This window comes from Cebus imitator, unplaced genomic scaffold (genome assembly GCF_001604975.1).
Source record: "Cebus imitator isolate Cc_AM_T3 unplaced genomic scaffold, Cebus_imitator-1.0 Scaffold683, whole genome shotgun sequence".
Taxonomy (NCBI): domain Eukaryota; kingdom Metazoa; phylum Chordata; class Mammalia; order Primates; family Cebidae; genus Cebus; species Cebus imitator.
In genome coordinates, this window is record NW_016107998.1 from 326,228 (window position 1) to 345,022 (window position 18,795).

The 18,795-nt window shown below is 35.9% G+C and overlaps 1 protein-coding gene across 2 annotated transcripts; it reads left to right on the forward strand.

Annotated features, from left to right (window-relative positions):
- The first annotated feature begins 638 nt into the window (after nucleotides 1-638).
- Nucleotides 639-17,352, forward strand: GABRA6 (gamma-aminobutyric acid type A receptor subunit alpha6). Of its 2 annotated transcripts, none has more exons than XM_017518526.2 (9): nucleotides 639-1,102; nucleotides 1,305-1,423; nucleotides 2,007-2,074; nucleotides 4,005-4,225; nucleotides 4,310-4,392; nucleotides 4,693-4,836; nucleotides 5,244-5,396; nucleotides 6,711-6,970; nucleotides 16,258-17,352. In XM_017518526.2, the coding sequence occupies exons 1-9, from the start codon at nucleotides 1,065-1,067 to the stop codon at nucleotides 16,531-16,533; spliced, it is 1,362 nt and encodes a 453-aa protein (XP_017374015.1). In that variant the 5' UTR covers nucleotides 639-1,064; the 3' UTR covers nucleotides 16,534-17,352. The 2 variants fall into 2 exon arrangements, with proteins under 2 accessions (XP_017374015.1, XP_017374016.1); XM_017518527.2 differs by having other exon boundaries at nucleotides 4,035-4,225; nucleotides 16,258-17,123.
- The last annotated feature ends 1,443 nt before the right edge of the window (nucleotides 17,353-18,795 follow it).

Here is an 18,795-nt window from a genome sequence, read left to right on the forward strand (position 1 = left end):
TCACAATAGTTTTTATAATTTTCATTTCAAGCAAAGATTAAAATTTTTATGCTTAAATTGACTTTCTTATTTTACTGCAACTTCCTCCTACCAGAACTAAGAATATAATGCTATTATTTGGATTCAGACATTTTCCTTTAAACCTGTGACAAGCCTAGTAAAATAGCGCCAGAGTCATCAGCATTAACCACATGTATAGATGCTTTATTCTTGCAACATTTCTGCATGAGGAGACCTTAACCTGCTATTTCTCAGGCATTGTATCCTATAGGTGGCATTCAAGAAACTGACCAAGTTTCTAATGATAGCAGTAGATCTCACTTCTGCCTTAGCTACATACGACACACCTTTGACAAGAAGGGTCAGCAAAGTACCTTTAAAAAAACACTTAACAGCAAGATGGCTGGGGGTTGTTCTGTTTTGTTACAAGTGCTGGTAAATAAATCATGAGAAATAATTTTTAAATACAGAAGGGTGTGGCTGTAGCCAATAATTCTGATGAAAATCAGAAAGAGAACCCAAGAGGGTCCCAATAGTGTTAGACTTTTTAAACAGTGAGAGCTGTGTAGGAATCCTTCTGTGAATCATAAAAATAATAAACGCTGAGCCCATTGGAACATAATCTCAATCAGCAAGATGCCACTGCTTTCCAGATTTCTCACAGGGCCCTGCTAATTCCATGCCAAAACTGGCAGTGGATTTCTTCCTTCTAATCTCCCCTAATGCCTTATTCGATCATTGTCACTGCTCTCCGACCATGCACTGTCCCTTCAGACTCTCATTTCCCAACTGAGTGAGTCAGAGGAGCCCGGGTGTCTGCAGGACTTAATCTAAGACCACGAACCACCTTGTTCCAAGTGAGAAGAAGGAAACAAGAAAGGAAGGAGAACCCTGCAAATTTTCTGGCAACCTCTTTATCTATTGGATTACTGACTTGAGGCAAACAAGGAACAGAGATATGAAGGGTTTGAAAGATTTCTCCAGTTGATTGGCAAAGGAGAGCAGGCTAGTGGGGAGGAGGACAGTAGGAGGAGGGTGAATTGTGCATTTCAGTGCGCTGTAGGATGGCGTCGCCTCTGCCCTGGCTGTGCATTGTTCTGTGGTGAGTAAGATTCTTTTTCCTGGTTTTTATTTTTATCTCAGAGGAAAGGAAAAGTATATACCCATTGGGTGACTCCTATATCAAATCATGAAAGAGGCCAGAGGTGGTGTAGCATGTATTTGTAACAGGGTAGACTAGAGTGGTTTAGACAAAACGTCTTCTCTGAGCCCGGGAGTAAGGATCACTGACTCTCTACTAACAGGCTAGAAAATGCCCAAGGGAAACTCGAAGATGAAGGCAACCTCTACTCAGAAAACATCAGTCGGATCCTGGACAACTTGCTTGAAGGCTATGACAATCGGCTGCGACCGGGATTTGGAGGTAAGAAGCTGCATCTTTGCTGCACAAACATCTGTACTCTCCTTTCCCTATTTCTTCCCTTGGAAGACCCAGAAGAGTCAGAAATGAGGTAGGGGGAAGGGGCAGGGGTACTGGAGAGAAACCAGGTGTATGTTCTCATGCAGTCTCTGCCTCATCCACCTTTAGTGGCCTTGTTCAAGCTCTATGAACTCTCTAACCCTCATATCCTAAATTGTATTGCAGTTAAATGATCGATGTTTGCCTCATAGAGTTGCATGAGTGTAAAATGAGATTATTCATGTAAAACAGTTTTCTTAGCATTTTTCCATTAAAGCCATTAATATACATTAGGTATTATCATTTTCTTTAGAACTAATCCAGGTTCTTTCATTCCTTAATGTTCTCCCAACTGACTAGAATAAATTCAAAATAAGGCCACTGATTTGAGTTTTCAGCGTTGAGAGACCCAAAGATCCCCACTACTGGAATGCAATAGGATGTTTGCAAATATTGGCTATGACAGGGGTTTTGGTGGTAGAGTGCTAAGTTCGATCCCCTTAACATCAATGGTGATAATTGCTCCATCCCTCTGGGCTACTTTCAGGTGCTGTCACTGAAGTCAAAACAGATATTTATGTGACCAGTTTTGGGCCCGTGTCAGATGTGGAGATGGTGAGTGAGCTCCAAGTGAGTTGGATATTTTCATTTCGGGGAGGAGAGTGGAGTCCCGAAACTAACGATAATGGGCACTGCCACCAAGCTTGGTTCCAGATTCATGACACAATATGTGTGTTCATGCTGGGAGGGCATGACCATTAGAGCAGATTGCTGGCTTGATCTTCACATTTCACTAACGGCTTGAACATTTTAAGCTGAGGGACTTTTGAAGATTATATCCTCTCTTCCATCCATGTATTATGCACTTATTCTTCTGTCCAAAGAGAAAAGTTCTTTCCCCTTCTTTGCGAAGCCTTATCAAATTTATTGGAGGAGAAAAAAATCACACATATCCTATGCCATGTAAAAGATTATTGAATATCTATGAAAGTTAAAACATAATTGTCTTTTGTGGTAACATCATTATCAGTATATTTTATTAAAACAGAAAAGAGGTCTTTTGGAAGGGCTAATGCTCTCCACTTTTTACATTGAGGATGGACCAGTAGGTGTTCTGAAGACTCTGTTCCAGGTACAGATGGCTGTAGCATTCGTAAGAGGGTATTTATAGTTAGTGGCAATGAGAACTTGAACTCATCTTTTAGAACAAAATGTATTATTCACTTACAGTTCTCAGGTAGCATTTCTCTCTAAAACTAAAATGTAAATATGAATGCTGAAGTAAACATAATTGTCTTTAAAGAGATTTGTCATTAGGTTTTATTAGGGAAATGTAATTCTAAATAAACAGTTATTGGAGACTTTTTCATTTTCTGCTTTTTTAAGTTGGCAAGAAAGGAAGATAAAATGAAGATGTAAAGAAAGGAAAGAGGAAGGAGTAAAGGAAAAAGAGAAAGGAATATGGAGGAAAAGAGGAAAGAAGTAAAATAATAAAGAAAGGGAAAAAGGGCTTTATTCAAGAGCTAAATATCTTACTATACAAGGAGAAAGAAGAGTCAGCATTATTCAGAATCCTAGATTTAGAATCATATTTTTCATTTGTGTTCTGAGCCACTCCAAATATAAACAATCACAACAATTTGGTATTGCCTTTTAAGTCTGGGTATACTTAGTGTTCTATCTTATGCTTGTGTCTGTTTTTGCAGTTTATTTGTACAATAGATCTCTATTATATCCTGGGTCATTATTGTGTGAGTATATTGCTTGTCAAATTATATTTTTAAAATGTAATCACTACTTGCCATAGTAAGTTTCATAAAGGAATTTAAATAGTAGACAAAGCAATTATTGGCAATACTTTGATATAATTGCAAGTTGTCATCATTGACTTTTGCGTTAGCACTTATTATAATTCTTAAACATTTTAATGTTATTTCATAAAAGCCACAAATTAACTCATAATTTTGATTATGCATTCTTAAATGATACTCTCTTTAGAATAATCATGTTAACATTTGTTTTTATGTTCCCTGAGAACAATATAAAATAATTTTGATGTGCAGCTATAGTGTGTTTATCAAGGAAAGTTTATCTATATGTAGAATTTTACTGAATGATACTCTGATGCTCTGAGAACCCTTTGAGGGTGAATGAGGTGCAAAGGGCGTTAGACTAGCCAATGATAGAAAGGCCATCCAGCACAAAGCCTAAACTAAATATTTCCATAAGTCTTTTTTCTAAATTAAGGAGTGACATATTGATAGATGGAAATATGGATGACTGGATAGATAAAAAGGAAGAATATTAAGGAAAGTCAAGGTGGAGGAGGGAGGTTTACACATCACAGCACTGTCTTTTATAACATTACAAGCTTTCTGAGTTTGAGATGAATAGTGACTCACTCAAAATATAGTTTTGTGAGAAATTGTTGCCTTAAAAAGTTGCTTTATTGCTTAAGCTTTGAGATTGGGTGTATAGGCTAGTGAATAAACTATTCTTAGCCAACTATCTCTCCAGAGTGCACGAATATTTTATTTTCTCTTAGGAGTATACGATGGATGTTTTTTTCCGCCAGACTTGGACTGATGAGAGGTTGAAGTTTGGGGGGCCAACTGAGATTCTGAGTTTGAATAACTTGATGGTCAGTAAAATCTGGACACCTGACACTTTTTTCAGAAATGGTAAAAAGTCAATTGCTCACAACATGACAACTCCTAACAAACTCTTCAGAATAATGCAGAATGGAACCATTTTATACACCATGAGGTGAGGTTTCTCCAATTCTATTTCCCTTGTCAAAATGATATGTCCATAATATTAATGCAGAACCATTGATTTCAATGTTCCCAGGCTTACCATCAATGCTGACTGTCCCATGAGGCTGGTTAACTTTCCCATGGATGGGCATGCTTGTCCACTCAAGTTTGGGAGCTGTAAGTTATAACAGGCTTCTGAGAGTCAAATAATATATCAAGAGTACATAATTACTTGGTTTTAGTTGATACTGGAAATCAAGGAGGAAATATCATTATGACACTATCAATGTAATTCTAGGAATATACTTAATCATTCTGTGAGCCTCATAAATTGATGCTTTAGTCATCAAGATTAAAGAAAACATTAAATAAAATTTATGTTTTTATTTCCTTTTTTATAGACAATGTGCACTTTGAAGTAAAAAAAAGACAACTAGCCAAAGTCACTGCTATATTTAATTTGTTTCAAATATTTAGATGCTTATCCCAAAAGTGAAATCATATATACATGGAAAAAAGGACCACTTTATTCAGTAGAAGTCCCAGAAGAATCTTCAAGCCTTCTCCAGTATGATCTGATTGGACAGACAGTATCTAGTGAGACAATTAAATCTAACACAGGTAAGCATTTGACCAAGGGATGGAAATAATCCTGCAAGATGACTCCAGTGCACATTTTCAAAATATCTATTTATTTTTTATTTGCCTTAGCCATTCTCAGCTAAGCATGCTATTTTGAAGTGATGAGTAGCTTTCCTTAAAATTCATTTTGCAACCAGGCATATAAAGATTTGTGTAATCTTGGAATAAGTAGTTTTTTTTTTTATGTATATGATATAAAGAACCCTACTGATGTGACTCTTTGTTCTATCTTCTACTGATCAAGTAGCTTTCTCATATACTGAAATGTACCTTTATTTGTTTTCTTCCAGCCCACGTTAATTCAAAATTGTCAAGATTTATATTCAACTGCATTTTTTTTGCAGACTGTCAGCAGTAATAATACTGATGTATGTGTCTTCCAACAGGTGAATACGTTATAATGACAGTTTATTTCCACTTGCAAAGGAAGATGGGCTACTTCATGATACAGATATACACTCCTTGCATTATGACGGTCATTCTTTCCCAGGTGTCTTTCTGGATTAATAAGGAGTCCGTCCCAGCAAGAACTGTTTTTGGTATGTCTCACGTTTTGTACGCCATGTACGTTCATCTTCCACCTTTCATTGCTTGCGTATTTTGAGTAAATATTCACACCAGTGCGTGTTTTCAATCCACAAAGAAAATATGTTCCTGTCTCATCCAGACATATGTATCATGTTAAATCACTGTCATTATATTACAAGTTGTATGGTGAATCAACAAAAAATTTGTCTCAGCAAGAATTCTGGCTGGTTTCCTATGACTTTCATATGTCCTATTTGCAGTACTTTATCTTGATTTTCTTTGTCGTAACAAAGAAAAAGCAGAAAGGTAAAAACTGCATGCAAATCCATGAAAGCAAAAGACTAAGATACTGAATACACTAATACATAAGTTGTATCCTCCTTTTATTAGGTTGAACCATATAAAAATGTCATTTCATGAATTTTCTATGATTCAACCTACATATTTAGTTTTACTTACATAAAATCACTACTAATTTTGATAAAGCAAAATTAAATAATAAGAAAAAGAGCTTTGTCACCAATGTGAAAACATTGATGACAAAATCCAGTTTTCCCTGGCTTTCATGATTATAAATTTAGTAGTCTATAAGTCAGGACTGAATTGAATTGAAATTGTGAATCTTGATTTTTCAGATATACTATGTTAAAATAGATCTTTTTGAAAATTACAAAAGAATGCCAATATAATTATGTAAATCATCAATATTATACATTTCCTAACTGTATAAATTTCCCAGGTCATAGTTCAAGAAGGAAAACTGCCAGGAAGTGAGTGATAAATTTTATTTTCTAATGAGTAAACATTATACCTTAAAATCTAGTTAGAAATATAAACAAATTGAATAACCTAAATTTATGCTAATATTTACACTGGATTTATTTATTAACTATTAAGATGTTAGCTGGTAAAATTGATCTGAAATGTAAAGTTTTTTTCTTAAGTGATAATAATTTGTTATAAGATCTCTCAAGCCTAAACAACTAGAACTATTTATGACTTAAATTTACAGTAAACTAGTTCAATTCAGCAAACTTAAAATTTTTTGAGCAGTGATAATGTATGTCACTTCACTAAGTATTGAAAAGATTTCACTCCACTTCACTAAGTATTAAAAAGTATTGAAAGATACTTTACTAAATAACTAAATATAGAAATGATACTACTTATGATAATAATTATGAACAATTATAATACAAAAATTTTTTTTAAAACTTACTTTGCCTTGGCAGAGTGTTTTATCTTCTCTACTGACACATTCTCATTTGATTTTGCCATAGGATTTCCAGTACTAATATTACATTTCCTATTATTTTTTCTTTTAGGGATTACCACTGTTTTAACTATGACCACTTTGAGCATTAGTGCCCGGCACTCTTTGCCAAAAGTGTCATATGCCACTGCCATGGATTGGTTCATAGCTGTTTGCTTTGCTTTCGTCTTCTCTGCTCTTATCGAGTTCGCAGCTGTCAACTACTTCACCAATCTTCAGACACAGAAGGCCAAAAGGAAGGCACAGATTGCGTCCCCACCCCCAGTGACAATATCTAAAGCTACTGAACCTTTGGAAGCTGAAGTTGTTCTGGTAATTGTTTGCCTTTTCTATAGTTATCCACCGTAGGAAAAAGCAGCCCAAGTAGTGATCAGAAACAACTGAAGTGTCCAAAAGTAATATGAGTTGAGCACAGGTATATAACTCTAGTTTCAAGAGCAAGGCTGGTTTCTGTTCCAACTTCACAGAGAAAAGCTAAGGAACAATCCTTCATTTATCTTTGCTCTAAACTTTGGCATTCTTCTTTCATCATCCTCACTTATACAGGCAGATTCCAGGCTCTCAGAGGAGACCAGAAAATTCCTAGCCCTTAGATGTTTCTTTAGAACAGGATCACTTATACCAACTAGGGGGAGTAAATTGAAAAAAGCTTTTTGCTAATGAGGTTTCAGAGTCTGCAGGAAAGAAACAGGGACTTCTACAGAATGGACAGTTTTTCTTAGAAATCTGCTTGCTGCTTTATTTCAAGAGGGCAAGACATCTGTGAATAATGAGTAATAGATTCTCTGAATGTTGAATCATAACCCAAGAATTCGATTCATATTAAAACATTTTCATACTCACATTTGTAAATTAAATATATGTATATCAATGAGTTTATATTCCACACCTTACATTTAGTGAGAAATAGTTATAAATTTATGTTAAATTTGCTATGGCTAAGCTCTGGTCCCCAGAGGTTTTTGAATAAGAAACAAATGGTAATATTAATATTTCAAGGGCCATTAATATGCCACCAGATTTAAATGTTGCATACAAGTAAATTATAAAAACAATTAAGCTGAGCATACTTCTTTTAATGAATGATAAAACTGATTGACAAGCATACATTTTTATTTTAATACAAATCTTAATGAGTAGCTCTTTGAAAAGAGGAACATTTTGCTCTGTGAAGTTAAGTAAGGCAGATACTTTGAACTGAAAATATTTTTACGATTGATCAATTCTAGTAAGCATTTTCATATCTGAAAACTACATGCAGCCCAGTAATTTGCAGTTTAGCTTTATGATAAAGTTATAAAGCTATATGTTTTTTAGTTTTCAAAATCAGTGGCACTTGTTGACTAAAAAGGTGAAAATTTGTATTGAAATTTTTGTCTTTGATAAACCAAGAAAATTGTTTGAGAATTTGTATTTTCTCCAAGAAATGAGAAGCCATCCCCATGTTATGTAGAAATATACAATTTAAACAAGTTTTTTTTTTTATTAGTCCTCATTTTAAAAATAAGGAAAAAGGAAAAAAATGACATTCAGTGACCCAGTTTAATTATCTCCTTTTACAAGTGGGAAAACAAGAGTCTACAAAAGGGAAAACATTAGTTTCTAGCTGGTAGAAATCTAGGAATTGATTTAAAAACTTTGTATAAGCCATGTATGGTGGCTTATGCCTGTCATCCCAGCATTTTGAGAGGCAAAAGTGGGAGGATCAGTTGAAGCCAGGAGTTAAAAATCAGCATGGGCAACATAGCAGGATGACCCACATATTTGCAAAAAAAAAAAAAAAAAATTACTTGGTGGTGGTGACATATGCCTGCAGTTCTGGTTACTCAGGAAACTGAGGCAAGAAAATGGCTTGCATGCAAGATTTTGAAGTTACAGTGAGCCATGATCATGCCACCGAACTCCATTGTGGGCAACACATTTAGATCCTGCGTCTGTGGTAATAATATAACAGTAATAATAATCAGAAGAAGAAGAAGAACCTCCGATATCCACAATATTACAGAGGCTGAGGCTACCCTCCCCAATAATTCTGTAAAGACTGAAACATACCAGGATGCATACCACAGGATAAAACATGTTGAGAATGTAATTGAATTCATTCCAAAAATTCTTCCTTTGACTTAAGAATTTTTTTTTTATGTATGTATAGTTTGAAAGGCCACCAAAATATAAATTTTATAACAAAATATGCTAGTCTGCAAACTTGGTCCACAATATTAAAACTATTTTTTGTCATGATAAAGTCCAAAGGTTTCTGAGAATTATTTCATGTTTGTAGAAATAAGTGATTCTGTTATAGGCTATCTGTATGCATGTACGTATATAATCTACATATTGTCCATAGATCATATACATATTAATATATATCTATAAATAAAAAAGTGCTTATCAGAATTCAGCTTACCAGTTTCTTATATGAGTAATGTAGTGAAAGTAAAAATAAAAAGGTAAAAGCTGGTCAAAAACAGAAAAAAAAGGATTGCTTTTGAATATGCTCATAGGTCAGATATTGAAATAAAAATAAAGACCAAATTTTTTGTTTTACCTTTTTTAAAGTATGCAATACTGAAAAAAGCATGATTTCAAATACTTGGAGAAAACATAATCACCCCCTCAGGCTATTATTTTAAAGGTATAATTTATTAATTTAAGATGGAATTTAAGATCCCAGGTTTCAATATAAACTGTCTTCCATAAACCTAAAATAGTAACATATAATGAGTAGTTCCTCTGGGAAGCTATATTTTAAAAAATGGCATGTAAGTAATCCCCAAGTACTTTTTTCCTGCAGGCAGCATTTTTTTTCTTCTGAAAAATTATATTTCTAAACCTGGTTTTACCCAAAATATTTTTTAAAGGAATACATAGGGAAATTCAGATTTTAAAAGGCTGAAGTGTAAAAATAAACATAAAACCAAAAGTGACCAAATCAAACAATGTAGATCTTGAAGGAATCAAAACTAAATATAGGTGTTTACACAGGACATTTGCATTATATTTGTTTATGTTAAACCTTGGCATGTCGTCTTATATGATGTAGAGGAACAAACATAAATTATGCATTTGCAATTTATACTACACAATGGTATATTTTGATTGCAAGACATTTTCTTCCAAATACCATGACATTTAAAAATACCTATTCAGTCGTAATCAAAACAACATTATGTGAATAAGTTTGACATTGAAATAGCAAACTAATGTGGTGAAGCTGAAATGAAATTAAGTGCTTGGATATTTCATATGATTTTATGTTGTATATTTTAATATGTTCATTGCTTTTCACAGGAAACTACTTACAATGAATGTGGGTAAAGTTTATGTATTTTATCACTTTGATTCTGACCTTGAAGCATAATAATAATAAAGAAACTCAAGCATTTAAAATCCAGGTCTAAAACCCAAAAAGCCACCTTAAAGTTTAATCTTCAGAAATCCTCTATAGACTAATTATCTTTCTGTTTTTAAGACACACGGAATCGGATATTTTATTTTTTTATTATTTCAGGAAAAGAAATTTTCAAGTGTTTTTCCTGGTTATATGGTGATTTTTTCTTACTGTTGTAGAAATAAGTAATCTGGTATGCTACCTTAGCATTAGGGAGTTATTTCTGTCTTCATGAGTTTCCGTGCCTATTAACATGTCTGGAGTATAACTATATACTGCATGTAAGGCCAACTTTGGTCCTTTTGGCATAGTTTGCTAGTTTCTTTGTTTTTTGAAAGGTCGAAGCCCTCATCACTATGTTCCTGACAGTCAATCACTCACCCGTCCCATCTGCACCGCTTCGAGCAGTGTCATTACTCTCAATGTAACTTTTCTTCTTTACACGAGTGTGATGCTTTTTGTAAATTATATAACACAAAATTTACCAAAATTTCATTAGTCAGGACAATAACTATATTTATGCTTTCTGTATTATTTATTCATTTCTATTTTTCCTTTTCATCTGACATCTATTTACTGACTACTTACGCATCACTGACTATTCATACCACAAGTATTTGATAAGTGCCTTGATGTGCCAGGCCTTTTGTAGATTGCTGAGGATATATTAGTGATGGCCTCTTGCCTCATGGAGCTTCTTGTCCAGCAGGAAGACAGAGAGATCAATGTAACTTCATAATACCTTGGGATAAAGCCTGTTAGAGATATGTCATGGGCTGCAGAAGAACCATGCAAAAGTGTCTAACTCAGTCTGGAGGGGTGTTCCTTTCTAGTAGAGTGATGTCTAAGCTGAGAACAGAAAAGAAATTAGCCTGGCTCTATGCTAGAAGGTCTAATCCAATTGGTAGAAAAGCCATAGAGAGGGAAATAAGGTATATGCCCTTCCTGTGCTCCTTTTTAAGGTGACAAGGTGTACTGGGCCATTACCATGCTGCTTTCCTCTATGTAGAGAGATGTGAAGAATAGAATACTGAAACGTTTACCTTGCCTGCTCCAAAGATGGCACAGATTTTTTTTTGAGTACTCACGTTACTCCCTACAGTTAAGGATTGAATTAAGACCATTAAAGACTCTAGGTACTGGAAAGATCACAGTGCCCTTCTTGCTGTGCCATTGTATGATTTTGGGGGAAGGCAGGGTGGATTAGATGAGGGGTGTAGGTGATTAGCCCTTCCCCATACCTTCCTTCAAATCCTGACCCAATACTTCATGATGAACCTCCAAACATTCTAACACGTTTTCTAGACATGTTCCCTAGTACCATGGATCAACTATTTAATACATTGCTTCCAATAAGCTGCTTGTCTGTAGAAATTCTGAAGTTGTGTCTGTTTTCAACTCTACTGGCTGTAACACAAACACAAGAAAATCCAACAGAGTTCTAATTTTCCCCATAATGATTAATATGATTATTTTTGAAAACTGTCAATACTGTTTTCAAAAAAAATATTTTCTCTTGTTTGTTTTGCCCCTCTTTGCTCTTTCTAAAAACAAATTCTTGGTTTATCCCCTTGTTGGGCTACCCTGGTTAGAATATCTCTATTGAGAGGTAACCTATTGCCCTCACCGTTTAAAAATATTAGACTCATTGAATTACATATACAGGTTTGTCTACACACTTCCTAAACACCTTTTTCTTCTATCATATAGTTGATTGTCATAAAGTCCAGTTTGACTCAAAGTACTTTTGCAATATGGCGTTACTTGAAACAAAGCAGTGCTCTATAAATACCTAAAGCAGGATGGCACTCAGCAGCAGGGGAGCCCTGGAAAAATTCAAAACCACAGGTGTTCCACTCAAAACAGTGACAGCCTCAAGCTGAGCCCTCATCTGGACTCTGACAAAAGCCTATTTTACCATCAGCTGAAGCTGCTATGCTTACAATAGAGCAGGCAGGGACTGATGCAAACCTGTAGCTTAAACGGCTCACAGAATTGACTTTCTTTTCATTTTGGAAATTCAACGTGTTCCTCCTAAACTGATGTTCCATCTCCATGTGTTGCCAATTGCCAGTTATTTAGCAGCTGATTTTACAGCATGTAGGGTAGCCAGGCCTCTTGCGTTTCCTTTAGCCTGTTAGAAATTCCCCCAATCACTCCTGGGCTGTGGGACAGTTGTGAATCTAAGCCAGTGATTTCCTATGGGGAGCTATTTTTCCCCAAAAGACATTTGGCAGGGTCTGGAGATACAACTTGGGGTGGAGGTGGCTAACATCATGTAGGTGGAGGCCAGTGATGCTACTCCACATCCCAGGAAACAGGGTTGGTCCTCAACAAAGAGTAATTGGCCCCAAAGTGCCAGTAGTTCTGAGCTTGAGAAACTGTGTCCCAAACCCTAAAGCTGATAGAAAGAATAGCGTAATAATTGTTCAGAGTGTGGTCTGTGGCATCGGAGGGAAATTGAATTCAGGTCCTGCTACGTATGAGCAGGAGTGAGCTTCCTGCTTAAGCCTGAGTTTGCTCATCTATCAAATGAAGATTAACATGACATTGTGGATTTTTTTTAAGAAATTAGTGAAATAATGTTTGAAAATTGCTTTATAATGTTTGTCAACAATAAGCATTTAGAACTGGTACTTATAATGTAATATAAAACTGTATTAAAATACAATGTAACATAATCATAAAACTTTTCACCCCTCTCTTTGTCTACCTCCTCCAGCAAATATTGGGAAATGTTTAGATTTTTTTCATTTGTTGATTCAGCATTTGTTTATTAAACAAATACTGCGTTCTAAGTGCTCGCTAGGCACTGTGGCATTCTCATACATATGAATAATATGTCTTCCGCCATTAAGGAGATTTCAGGCTAGGAAAGGAGATAAGCCACAACAGGAACAATTCTATCTACAAGAAAGAAAATAATAATATCTATAAGAGTCACAATAACTAAGCAGAAAAATGCATAAAGTCTAGAGTAATCAGCGATGGTAGGCGTTAATGAGTTTGATATCAAAAGAGGTGAGGGAAAGATAAAAATGGGTGACAGGTACATGTTTTTTCAGACAAAAGTAATAAAGATAGGTGAGCAGTGAGAATGAGAAGCAGACCTATGTTGCAAATGATTTAAAAAATAGTTATAGCTAAGATTCCTGAACAAAAAATATTTGTGTGTATATATATATTTATATATATACATATATATTTGTGTGTATTTCTGTCTATCAGACATTTTCCTCAAATTATTAAAAACACTGGAAAAGACTTACATAATAATTAATATTTGTCCCTACTTTCACAGATAGAAACTTGAAACTTAGGGAGAATTAGAGTCTATGGCACCTATGGGGTGTTTAAATCATACTGCAAGCAACTAGTAGCTATGAAACTGTAATCTAGGGTTTTGGGCTGTCCTTGCTCTCTCAGCTCCTGGGGAACCCTTCACAGGGATCGTTTGCCAAAGTAGATGAGGAAAAGGGGAGTGCTAATGTAGGAGACCTTTAATTTCAATTTAATTTAATTTTAATTTAATTTTTTAATTTAGGTAAAATGACGGTATCCATTTTACTTAAATTTTTCATGGTGTTTGGTCCTGAATGATACCTCTGATGTCTGGACCATAATTATTTGGCAATCTTCACTAAGTCTTTTGTGACACTGTGACAATGCACAGATTCACAAATAACGGCACCTACAACATCTCTAAAAAGGAGGAGAGAATAAGCAAGGCTTTACATTTTTATGGTACTTAATGTTTTATAGTGACAGCTTTATTTCAATGAGCTAGGCATGCCTTCCCTCGTTCTACCTAAAATGGAAAGAAAAACATGTTTCAGACAGATTACTGCATGCTGTTATAAGTCAAAATGAGTATAGTAAGAAACTCTGCTCTGAAGGCTGGCTTCTTTTTACTCCATCGTAATTCTTAGAAATTTTTGCTAGAGGAAAGTATTTTGGTGTTCCATGTGTGGGAGGAGGATGGCTCTTTTTGGAGGTGGAAACAGTGACACCTTTTGCTCTTTCAGGTAGATAATATTTAATAGGTGAAAATTTAGAGTCTGAGAAACATGATAGAAAATTCTTGAAAAATGGTTCTAGGCTCTCTAGGTGAGGCAGCAAGCACTGAGACAGTTACTCTAGTTCTGTCCCCACACAGCCTGGTGACCCTGGGCACGGTAGTCCTCAACTGTCATCTTTTTTGTTTTGTTTTGTTTTTGAGACAGAGTCTTGCTCTGTCCCCAGACTGGAGTTCAATGGTGCAATCTCCGCCTCCTGGGTTCAAAGTGATTCTCCTGTCTCAGCCTCCTGAGTAGCTGGGATTACAGGCACTTGCCATCATACTTGGCTAATTTTTATATTTTTAGTAGAGACGGGATTTCACCATGTTAGCCAGACTGGTCTTGAACTTCTGACCTCTTGATCTGCCCACCTTGGCTTCCCGAAGTGCTGGGATTACAGGTGCGAGCCACCATGCCTGGCTCATCTATTTTTAATAGAAAGTTTCCCTCCTTTCCTCTTCAAGAGCAGCATACTAGCCCTTCTAATGTTTTAAACTCTCTTCTACCTCCGAAACCTATGACTTGCTTAATTCTGTCCAGGATACCACAGTACTGGGCCAATAGATAAGAACGATAGCTCTTGTTTGGAATTCACAGAGGCGTTTTCAAATCAAATCTTGACTATACTGTTCGTTTTTGCTTTTGGTAAAGAAAGATTTCTCCATGGCCCCTAAAAACGGTGAACTTAAGCTCTCTATGAGAACTATTATTATTTAGATACCCAGTAAGTTTCACGGCAAATCAAATAGCAAAATCAGGAAGGGGAATATAGAAAAGAAGTTTTTGGAGTTTTCGTCCCTGCAGTAAATGTCACCACATCGGCAGGTCATTTTGGTCCTGTGGCTCAACCAGCACAAAGGAGGCAGCTGTCGTATCCTGTTGCTGCAGGGTTTCTGGCTAAAACCACGGGAGTTTGCCCACATGGGTCACATACCCTGCCAGGCAGCAAAGTGGTGATTTTGCTGCCAGGGAGGAAACAAGGCCATTTTACAAGATCAGGGGTAATGCACAGCAAGTGTTTGAAGACAGAGCCCCAGCAAGGAGAAGCTGGTCACAAGGAGGGTGACTGTTACAGGATGCAGACAAGAAAAGATAGAAATCAGAGGAAGGCCCCCTAGACTCCAACAGCATGAAAGGAATCTAAATCAAACAGAACCAGAGACTCTGAACTAGGCCCAATACTTTATAGAACAAAGATGAGAAAAACATTGGGATGGAACTAGCATGAAGTTGACCAGTAGAATTTGCTGCTAGCCCTGCCATCATGGACAAGGCATTTCCCCACTCTGGACTCTAACCTCACTTGCCAGTTATTGTGTTAAACATCCCTTTCAAGACTACGGTTGATAGTCTTATGATTTCAGTGAAACAGGAGGTTTAGTGATAGAAAGGAGCATATAACAATTCTGAGTTTAGTAAATGAATCATTTTCAGTGACTGAGGATAGAGAAAGACCAGTTAGAGAGTTCTGAATGGGAAGTAAGAAGTGTACAATATAGAATTTCTGAGCTAAGAGGCAGGTATATTTCAAAGCATCAACAGTCATCCAATTCAACTTAAGGATATTTATTCCTTGTCACTGGCTTTTGACATACATATGCTAATTTTATTATTATTATTTTTAATCTTAGCTAATTCAAGCTTATGAGTGTGCAAAGATAAGAATGTAGGCTGGGAATATGTATAGAAGAATAGTATTAATAAACCAAGCTGTGATTTTTTGTACTAATTGTCCACATATTCCAAATTGGAATTCACCCCTCTTCCCAGCACACACCATTGCCCACACTCATTGCTCTACAGACTAATGCACAACCAGAAGTGGCTATGCCTCTGCAACCTGGCTCATCTTTCCCTAACGATACAATGCTTATCATAGGTTCTAGGACATGGGACATGCTTTGTGTCATTTGATGATGTATTGAGTAATAGAATATCAGATGGAAGCAAGTAAAATCTTTTACAGTGTATTTTAAGCCTTACTTGGAAAAGTAACACCATCACATACTATTGAGAATTCATTGATGTTTGACCTTACGTAGAAAGTAAATAGTCAATAAATATTTGTCAAAGGTGAAAGAACAAATAAATAAGCAATTAAGCAACATCTATTCTTTTATTTAAGCTTAGTATTTGTCTTCTTTCCACAGCATCCTGATTCCAAATATCATCTGAAGAAAAGAATCACTTCTCTGTCCTTGCCAATAGTGTCATCTCCTGAGGCCAATAAAGTTCTCACTAGAGCGCCCATCCTACAATCTACACCTGTCACGCCTCCACCACTCTCGCCAGCCTTTGGAGGCACCAGTAAAATAGACCAGTATTCTCGAATTCTCTTCCCAGTTGCATTTGCAGGATTCAACCTTGTGTACTGGATAGTTTATCTTTCCAAAGATACAATGGAAGTGAGCAGCAGTGTTGAATAGCTTGCATCCAGGACAACCTGTATTCTATAAGTTCTTGTTTCCTGTTTCCTGTGTGTTGCTTTTTAAAATAGCATTGAGACTTGTGTAGATGCTTCTCAGAACATGAGATTAAATTGGAAATCTGTTACGCAGCTTCAGTAAACATGTGTGCGCAAAAAAGCAATAATGCTACTCCTCAAAATAGAAAGTTGAAGATTGTTGAAAAATATGACTTTTCTGTATGTTAGAGAAAAACTTTATGAGGATAAAATGGGTTCAAGATGAATTTGTCAACCTTTGTTCTTCATCGTTCAATATTTTTAATTGTCACTGTGAATAACATTTACCATAAGGCAGATAAAATAAGAAATGCTGACACTTCCAAAGGTTGCCTTAAAATATGTTTGGTTTGGCTTAGTTCCCAAGAGAGCAAAATATAAATACAGTCTACATATTTATCAGTAGGTTAATACCAGCATGTTGGAGACCTTTATGCTAGTAAAATGGCTTTCAGTGGCATTGTAAAGCCTACATTGAGCTTAGCCATTTGTTTTTAACCTCGCTGTGCTCTTTTACCTCAATAAATGTGGTGTTTGTATACATATAAATTATACATAGCTCATAAATTATGTACACGTATGTACATAGCTGTAGTTGAACTAAAATTTAGTGTGTTTCATCCTACTAAATTCTCCTTTTAAAATAATACATTTATCATATTCTATGAGGTTGTAGAAAAGAGTAGTCATTATAAGGAAGCCTTGTATATTATGACTAAGGTTATCCCTTGTGTTTTCCACATTTCTAATTATGACACTAAATAAAACAACAGTAAACATGGCTCTCTGGATGTTTCTTGAAATTAGAGAAGTATGGAGAAGCAAAGTGGTTATCTCTACCCCAATGTTATTGCCCCATGAACAATGGGACAACCAGACTCAGTTACCTAGCCCTGATAAAAGACTTGAATTTAATATTCAAATAGTTAATCTTTCCTCTGTTTCCTGCTCTATCAACAATGAAACAATGAATAAGACTACTCTTCTCCCTTTCCATTACTCCCGTTCTTTCCTGATGCTTCATTGTAACAGTATTTCTCCCACATAGAATTGTTTTTGGGAAATAGAAACTGAGAGTAGGAGAAGGCATGGGGTATGGTTTGTCTAAACAGACAAACCCCCCATTATATGCTCCTGGGTCTTAAACATCAGAGAGATCACCTTGAGACCAGATCTCAGAAAAAAAAATGTTTTCTATACTACTACTCTTACTTTGACCCAGAAAAATGCAAACCATACTACAGCTAAACAACTTGTTTAATTGAAACAGTACTCTGCTAAGGGTGAGGAGACTAAGGTCTCTGTCCAACTTCTGTATTATTTAGCTCCTTAGCACAATATCTTTGTCTCTGGGAGAATCAGCTATATTCTCATCTATAGAATGAGGGAGCTGATTAGATGCTCTTTAAAAGACCCTTTCATTTTGAACCATGTATGTTTGTTTTGTAATTATTCTTTTCTATCTAAATAAAATTGGTGTAATTATACAGGGTGTATTAAATAATTGAATATCAGGTGGGTGTTAATCATCTTATGTGTTAGGTCACATTTAATCTACTTCACAAACCTGTAAAGAATATACTGCTACACCGCATGTTCTCACTCATAGGCGGGTGTTGAACAATGAGAACACATGGACACAGGGAGGGGAGCACCTCACACTGGGGTCAGTTGTGGGGAAATATGGGAGGGACGGTGGGGGGTGGGGAGCTGGGGAGAGGCAGCAAGGGGAGAGATGCCAGATGTAGGTGATGGGGAGGAAGGCAGCAAATCACACTGCCACGTGTGTACCTATGCAACAATCTTGCATGTTCTTCACATGTACCCCAAAACCTAAAATGCAATAAAATAAATAAATGGGGGAAAAAAGATGAAGAAACTAGGGCTAAAGAAGATGAATAATTTTGTTCAAAATCAAAGAGCATTCAAGTGCTGTAACTGATAAACTCAAGCACTGTGAATCCATAGCTTATTCATTTAACCATACCTATACATGTCCTCATCTAATATGATATGACCCTATTCTTTTTCTCCTCTTGTATTTTCTAGTATTGTCTCACTCGTATGTCACTTTTTGTAATAATTTTCCTGGGGTTCTGACGTTACCTATGTCCCTCCAGCATTCATTCTACATCTCATTCATTATGCTCAGTCAGCATTTATGCTTAGAGCTGGAACAGATAGGTAAAATCAAGTAAAGAATTATAGACCTTGTATTCCTCCC

What these genes read in the sequence shown, in the direction of transcription:
- GABRA6 (XM_017518526.2), top strand. Translation starts at nt 1,065, where the DNA reads ATGGCGTCGCCTCTGCCCTGGCTGTGCATTGTTCTGTG. An exon ending in TGGCTGTGCATTGTTCTGTG is followed by an intron (nt 1,103 to 1,304) that starts GTGAGTAAGATT and finishes CTCTACTAACAG; the next exon opens with GCTAGAAAATGCCCAAGGGA. An exon ending in CCGTGTCAGATGTGGAGATG is followed by an intron (nt 2,075 to 4,004) that starts GTGAGTGAGCTC and finishes ATTTTCTCTTAG; the next exon opens with GAGTATACGATGGATGTTTT.